Source organism: Lactuca saligna, chromosome 1 (assembly GCF_052625555.1).
Source record: "Lactuca saligna cultivar CGN05327 chromosome 1, ASM5262555v1, whole genome shotgun sequence".
NCBI classification, from domain to species: Eukaryota; Viridiplantae; Streptophyta; class Magnoliopsida; order Asterales; family Asteraceae; genus Lactuca; species Lactuca saligna.
The window spans coordinates 18,495,576-18,503,516 of record NC_136417.1 but is presented as its reverse complement, the minus strand read 5'-3'; the positions used below and the strand labels follow the sequence as shown (position 1 = coordinate 18,503,516).

General features: G+C 34.6%; 1 protein-coding gene across 1 annotated transcript; it reads left to right on the top strand.

Annotated features, from left to right (window-relative positions):
• The first annotated feature begins 1,396 nt into the window (after positions 1 to 1,396).
• Positions 1,397 to 3,366, top strand: LOC145025783 (putative WRKY transcription factor 15). The gene is made up of 3 exons (XM_078976801.1): positions 1,397 to 2,199; positions 2,321 to 2,446; positions 3,014 to 3,366. Exons 1-3 carry the CDS (start codon positions 1,469 to 1,471, stop codon positions 3,174 to 3,176), a joined length of 1,020 nt encoding a protein of 339 aa, XP_078832927.1. The 5' UTR covers positions 1,397 to 1,468; the 3' UTR covers positions 3,177 to 3,366.
• The last annotated feature ends 4,575 nt before the right edge of the window (positions 3,367 to 7,941 follow it).

Below are 7,941 nucleotides of genomic sequence, written 5' to 3'. Positions count from 1 at the left end.
GAGGATGGTGAACTGTGGAGGGTTGTAATTGGAGTTTTCAGTGGGAAGCGCCGTTTGTGAAGAAGAAAGAGCAAATGGAAGGAGATAAAGTATTTGGGTAAAAAGGGAATGCGCGTTGTTTTTATTTTTTCAGATGTCTTTAGATCTGAAAGTTTAAGAGGCAACTTATAAATTCAGAGGCATAAAATAATATGCAACCAAACAGTCTTTATCTGAAAAATTAAGAGCTTGCCTCTTAAATTTTCAATAAGAGGCTACCAAACAGGGCCTAACTGAAAGTATCAGTGATCCATATATTTCCATCTCCTCTTAGTTAATAGATATTTAATTAACAAATCTTGCTATAATTCAATCTTATTTTTTTTAAATTTTAAAATATTCTGAAGGGAAAAATAAAAAATGCACATAACAAAAACATGGAAAATCATTAACAAAAGGCACCATGTATTTCATATTTACCAAAGATGGAAAAGCAATGAAGTCAAAAAGGTTACAATGCATTATGTATAAAATGGCCAAAAAAAAATTTCTTTTTTTTCTAGAAGGCTCATGTTATTTTTGTAACCATAAAAGTTTTTCACGTGTATTGATGTCAAAATCTAAAAAATATACAGTGAGATTACAAGTTGGGACTAACCCACTTTGGGATTAGCCTACTATATTAACAAAGTCTCTAACTAGGATTTCTAACCAACAGATCTTGGGTTCAATCCCAAACAAATTGTTTCAAAAGATTACAGAACGAACTCAACTCGGATTGGCGTCTCAAACTTTTGTTTGGTTTAAATATAGAACTTCAATGGTGAATTGTAGTTGGATCGAGTGGAGTATTTCCCTATTTCAGTAAAAACTTCTTAAAAAACTTTTATATATATTTTGTACTTTACATTCGATTTAGTTTCTTGCTAATCAAATGGTCTTTATTAATATATATTTGTTGTTTAAAAAAAAAATCCCAAACAAACAGTAACATGACCACCATTTAAGAAAAATACCATTGAGAATAGTCACATAAAATTATTTGGAATAGTCAAAATCTAGAAATTAACCACTGAAAACCTGTGTTATGTTACGTACAGTTTTGTGAAATAGAAATAAAATCAAATATGATTATTTATTATTTTCCTTTAGAAGGCTAAACAATCCAACGAATGTGAGTAGTTTTTGACTTTTTATTAAAATCCGCACCGTTGCCATGGTCTTCTCTAAAAAACATAACCCTGGGCCACACATGACGTTACGGTCAATCTCTGACATTTTCGCCACCCAAGATTTCTACACGTGTAAACGGATTACTGGTTTCAACCTTTGACTGCAGATAGACGAGCAAGGATATTTTGGTCATTTACTAGATAGCACCCACCGCATCACCTCTTTGACTCTCTTCCATCCCTAATTAAATTAACCCTTTCTGGCTTTCTCCATCGAAACCACTGTCCATTGTTTTGATCAATGTTTTTGATCTGATATGGCTGTTGAGCTCATGAATTCCATCAAAATCAATAGTTGCAATGGTAAAATGGAAGAAATCGCTGTCCGTGAAGCCGGCGCCGCTGGGCTTAAGAGCCTTGAGAATCTAATCGGATTACTTTCATCCCAATCCCACCATGAACCGTCGTACTCCGCGGGCACTAGCGATGCTTCTTCCACCACCGATTACGTAGCAGTCGCCGATGTCGCTGTCACTAAGTTTAAGAAATTCATATCTCTTCTCGATCGGACTTCCACCGGTCACGCCCGATTCCGACGTGGACCTGTTTCAAATCCACCTGTTGTATTAGAGAAAAAGTCGGCATTCACTCCGACGGTGGGAAATAGCAGCCAGCAATACAATCAGACGGTTGTAGCGGCGGCGGAGAAGGTAAATTCCTCTGCGGCACCGATTCAGCAGCGGTTTCCCCAAATCCATCTAGCGAAATCGGGATCCTTTGATAGGAAGGATGTTCCTACCAACACCATCAATTTCGCCGCCTCTGCAGCCTCTCCGGCGAATTCGTTTATGTCATCGTTGACCGGAGACACCGATGGGTTACAACCGTCGATGTCTTCTGGATTTCAGATCACGAATCTTTCACAGGTTTCTTCCGCGGGCCAACCGAATATGTCGACTTCTTCTTTCAAAAGGAAATGTAACTCGGTGGATGATTCTCACACAAAATGCACCAATTCCTCAGGTCGCTGCCATTGTTCCAAAAAGAGGTACTAAAGTCCGATCCCCTTTTAAACATACACCTTCTAACCACGATTGTCTCAATTTGAGTGTTACAGTATGCTATTTCATTAACTGAATTTAACTTTTTACACTTGAATTTTTTTGCAGGAAATCAAGGATGAAGAGGGTCGTGAGAGTGCCGGCGATTAGCATGAAGATGGCTGATATACCGCCGGACGATTATTCTTGGAGGAAGTACGGCCAAAAGCCGATTAAAGGGTCGCCACATCCAAGGTAAATGTTTCTAGTTTCTAGTGTATTTCGGAGAAGATCTTGACTCATCCTAGTCAACTCATTGATTCCTACCCACTCACTCATTGACCATCTCACCGAGTCGTAACTCGGGCTAATTAAATATTGTCATTAACATTATTAGCCTTGGACAATGGAGCCTACCCAAAAGCCAAAAGTCAGACATTTTGATTAATGGTGACTATAGAGGGGTAGTTTCGGAAATTGACTTATATTTGTTGCTTGGACTTTATATTAATTGAAATTTTAAATTGAAGATCTCAAAAATATCCTCAATCACAAGAATATCAGGTAAATATTTATGGCAACAACCATATTAATAAACAACAAAAAGTCAATGGTATCAAAAATGTCAACTCCAACTCTTGTGTAATACAGCAAGATAAACTCTTATATTTAACTTTTAAATATTTTGCATTTATTACAACATATATTCCAACCATCAATTATTTAACACATACGCTACATTTTTAGTTATCAAGATTTTCAAGATTTTACTTCTACTTTAATGTATTCTAATTAACTTGTATTGATTATTGTGGATTTTAGGGGTTATTATAAATGTAGCAGTTTAAGAGGTTGTCCTGCAAGAAAACACGTGGAAAGAGCTTTAGATGATCCAACGATGCTAATTGTGACTTATGAAAGCGAACACAATCATTCCCTTAATGTGAAAGACTCATCTGCAACTATAATTTTTGAATCTTCTTGATTTGGATTTTTCAAAAAAAAAAAAAAACGTACAAATTAAAATTTCGAACCCTTTAAGCGATGTAATGTAAGTGTGTTAATGGTGCTCAATTGTCAACGAGGAAGCTTGCATTTCACTATCTTTGAGTCAATCCTTTTGTAATCTTTATATGTTGTTTGAAATTGAAAGAGTGAAGGAAAAGTTAAAATCATGGAAGATGACGAAATAGGTTTGTGGATTGGGTGGGAATTCAGCCAAATTGCAATTCTTTAATTAAAAAAAAAAAGTAAGGTTTACTTTGGTTTGTTGACTTGTTCTAGAAGGCAAAAGGAATAATTTTTTCACAAAATTAAAAGTAATAAAGATATTGTTTTTTTATAAATAAAATAAAGAATTGGTCAATTGGGATATAACAAGTATGAATAAATCATTTTTGGTGTGTTTTAGTTGATAAATCAATCGTCATTCAAATATTACTTTTTTAAGACTTAAGTTTGTTCCCTACTTGTGGTATTATTATAAATGGATAATACCCTTTCTTTATAAGGAATCAATGAAATGAATCGGTTGTGGATTAGGTGTTCTAAATTTGGCCTAGACCTAAACCACAAGTAGTGACTTCAAAATCATTAGTCTTAATTTTAATTCTACAAATTATTATGTGATAGGTAAATCACAGAACATCAACTAACAAGTAAACTTGTAGATTTGAATCCAAGATATAAAATTTAGGACTTTAACAATTATAACCACTTACTTTAACTACAATACACAAAATGTTCTAACAATGATACATTCAGTAACATGAATGAGATTGTGAATTATATTATGAAATCGCAACATGATATACCAAAAATCTGGTACTCATAAGTCATATTTATACACCCAATTTACTTAGGCATAGCATGTGCCCACATTTCTGGCACCTAATTCTATTAATTGACCAAATCTCATGGACATTTCTTATTATTGACCATTACAATGCAATAAAATTTCAAAACAATGGTATTATAACTAACTTACATTACATGTTATTATATCATATTCGAACATACATTATATTAATGACCAAACATATATGTTCAATTTTAAAAACTAAAGTTCTAAAACTTTGATAAATTTCATCCACAAGATTTGAATAAACTATCCCAAAGTTATGATAAAAGCTAAAGGTCACTTGACAAAGCAATGTGTAATTAAAAATACATTTACATATTCTTTGGTTTAAATTCAAATTAAAGATTTAATCTGACTTGATTAAATACCCTCTTTACAAGTCGAGCTCACTTAAATTAAATTTTGAAACAAAACCGCAACATTTAAATTGATCTTCGATCTTGCACATCTACCAAAAGTTTAATATTTTTCAAGTTTTAATTTAACTTTCAAGTCTCAAGTATAAATGCTTTTTGATAGGTCCAATATTCTTTTAAATATACTAAAACTTATATAATCGATCTTGTTAGGAGTGATAAAGAACTAAGCAGCAATAAAATACAGTGAAATATAATTCTAAGCATTTTTTATAAATGCTTTGTACTTGTATAAACAAACCTAATTGTCTCAAAATAAGGGTAAAGTGCAGTTAACATCAAATTTTCAGCTTTGTTTTTCTTGTATTTCTCCATATACGAATCTCTCAAATTGGAAGTGCGGAAACTGTGGCTGGTTTCTTGAAGTATTATTCTTTATTCTATTTGTAATGATAATAAAGTAAGCAATCAACTAGGAACACTTGATTTATAGTAAAAAAAAAACAATCGGAAAGAACACTAATTTTTTTTAACAATTATATAAGTAAAACTAACATAAAGCTAGAAAAGAACCAATTACAAAACTAAGGCCAAAAGAGGATTTTGAAGCCAATTGCTCCAAAAAGCATTTGCCTTGTTCCTACTAAAAACCATAAAAAGGAACAATCAACAATGCTTTCAAATAAATCATTACTTAACATGCACGTTTCTCCAAAAACGACCTCATTTCGAAATCTCCACAACACCCAAAGCCCTAATAAATGATCAATTCCAACGCATACCTTTGAAGAGGCCTGATACGAGTGACATCAAGCCAGGAGACCACTTGGAGAAGTTTATTAGTAATTGAAGGTAGGGGTTGCAATCCTCGATCCAACTCGTAACCCGACACTGATCCAACACGAAAATATACGAGTTTGGATTGAGATTTTTGACCCGCCAACCCACCAACCCGTTTATTTCATTGGTTGGGTTGGCTTATCTGTTTGGGTTCGCGGGTCAACCCGCCAAACCGATTATATATATATATATATATATATATATATATATATATATATATATATATATATATATATATATATATAATGTTTAAAACATATATATAATTATCTATCAGTTTTGAATATTTGATTATTGTTTAATCATTTTTCAAATTCCTAAACTGCAAAACATCTTCAAATCGAATTAACGTGTCTAGCCCTTAAGAATCCCCTAATTAAAAAAAATTCAGTCTCCAGTCTCCAAACTCACGACTCTGTGCTTCCGGTCTCCATCGATTGAGGCATCAAGTCACTAACTGTCGCAATATCGCATGCACACCACTCGTCTTCTCATCCTCCGACCGTCGCATACCACTCGTTGTTGTCACTCCTATTTATGACTTAATGTTGAATATTTAAGAATTTATGATTTCATTTAATTTGTAATTTTTAATTTCATTTTAAAATGTATTGCTTATTAAATGGGTTATACGAGTTGGGTTCAACCCATTAACCCACGAACCCATATACTTATACGGGTTACATGGGTTGGGTTGGGTTGATGTTTTCAACCCGCCAACTCATGACCTGCCAACCCACCAACTTATATACTATATGGGTTTGGTTGGGTCAATGTATTCCGACACACCAACCCGTCAACCCGAACCCAACCCAATTGTCAGGCCTAACTGGAGGTACAATATCAACCCACTTAAAAACCTTTGCCATATTTTAGCCGCCACCTCACAACACCTGAGAACATGATCAACATCTTTTATAGCTTTTGAATATTTAATCTCTTGTAATTGAAGGGTTAAAAATGCTAAAGTGTTTGATAAATAGCAGGAATGAAGGAGATAAAAAAAATAGTATCGAACTATCCCTATATATAAGAAATAATAAAAGAGTCCTAATCTAAGTGCTTTAGCAACATGTCTTGGAAGTGTTTCCTAACAAAGAAAATCCATGGCCCAGGTTTAGGTTTTGAGTGCGTCGATCTTTCGGTAAGGGAAGGTGCTTTGGGTGCAGTGATGTTTTCCTGCAAGGGTAACAAAATGTCTTGGTTTGAGGAGTGGATACCCTAGGCTGTTTGGTATTGGAATCTTAGCTCTTGTAAGCTGAGGAGGATAGTAGTGGAGCAGTAAGGTTGCAAGATGGTTCAAAATCCATCGATTACGAGGTTGGCAGAGTGTAGTTGAATCCAAGTATGGCGATAACTGTTTAGATTAATGAGAATAATTCCAGACGTGAAACAAGGAGGAGTTTCATACCCTAGGCAAATGGAGAGCCAGTTCTAGTTGCGGTATGGATTAAGGTTTGCACAAGGAATGATGATTCAGTTTATCTTGCCTGGATACGTGAAGCATCAATAGTGGCGCATTACAGATATGTGAATAGGTTCAGTTCGAGGGTTGTGTTAAAGGCCTCTATGTATGTTCTTTTCTGATAAAGGTTTTGGGGTTCAAAGCATGACCCGAACACCTGATTGGGGTATAGCCGGATGAGGTTTTGACTCATGTTGATTATGGTTTGGTATATGTTAGGTGCAATTTGTGCACCTTTTTGCACACCTTTTAGTCCCTTTTCATGCATCTATTTAGCATAATTGTTCTTCCTTTTTCTTGCATTTCATCATATTCATGTTAATCTCTAGAACAACCTTATTTGCACACTTTCATGTCTTTTCCAGGTAAACTGAAGGTTGGGACACGCTTTGGGAGGTGTTAGGACGCATTGGTGAAGATTTTGGGATGATCGGGTGAAGAGCGGAAAAGCTAAAAAAATGAAGTTTGGAATTGGAGTCAGAGGGGTACACGGGGCGTGTTGGATTTACACTGCAAAAGGAGCACGGGCTGTGCTGACCAGAAAAATAGGGTTGATGACTACACTGAACACGACCCATGTTGATTTGTTCTATTTTGACACGGGCTGTGTTTGACCTTAAAACTGCCTTTTGGCAATTTTTCCTATTTTTCATATCATGAGATTTGGGTCATTTTTTACACACACCCATGATACCATAACACATTGGATGAAGGAATTTCGAAGGTTTTGGCAAGGATTTAATCAATTATCATTTGGAAACATTATTTCCCTTAATTGTAAGTTGTAATTACACATGATTTCCATCTTTACAACTTGTGATTTTATTCTAGCCATGTGTGGCTAGAACCCTAGTTTCTCCAACTTCATGTTTTGACTTCTTGGTTGTGATTTCAATCATATGACTTGATATTTTCTTTTAATTTCTATCTACTGAAATTGATTTTGCTTCAATTGAATGTTTGATTCTAATTGTGATTCTTATTGACCATCTGAATTAGGGTTATGTCATTCAAGTTATTCATTTTGCGAATTGTTTTGTGAATTCGACTAAGTAACAAACTTTAAATTGATTTCCATTGAATGAATTTAGTGTAAATCGTTTCACACACTATTACACTCCCGAGCTTGTGAGGAGTATTGGGCGTTGTTGGGAACATTCACATAAAGCTTAATGTAATCTTTTAATCTAATTCTAAAAGCTTGTTTAGATTAGGTTAGTAAGGTTAG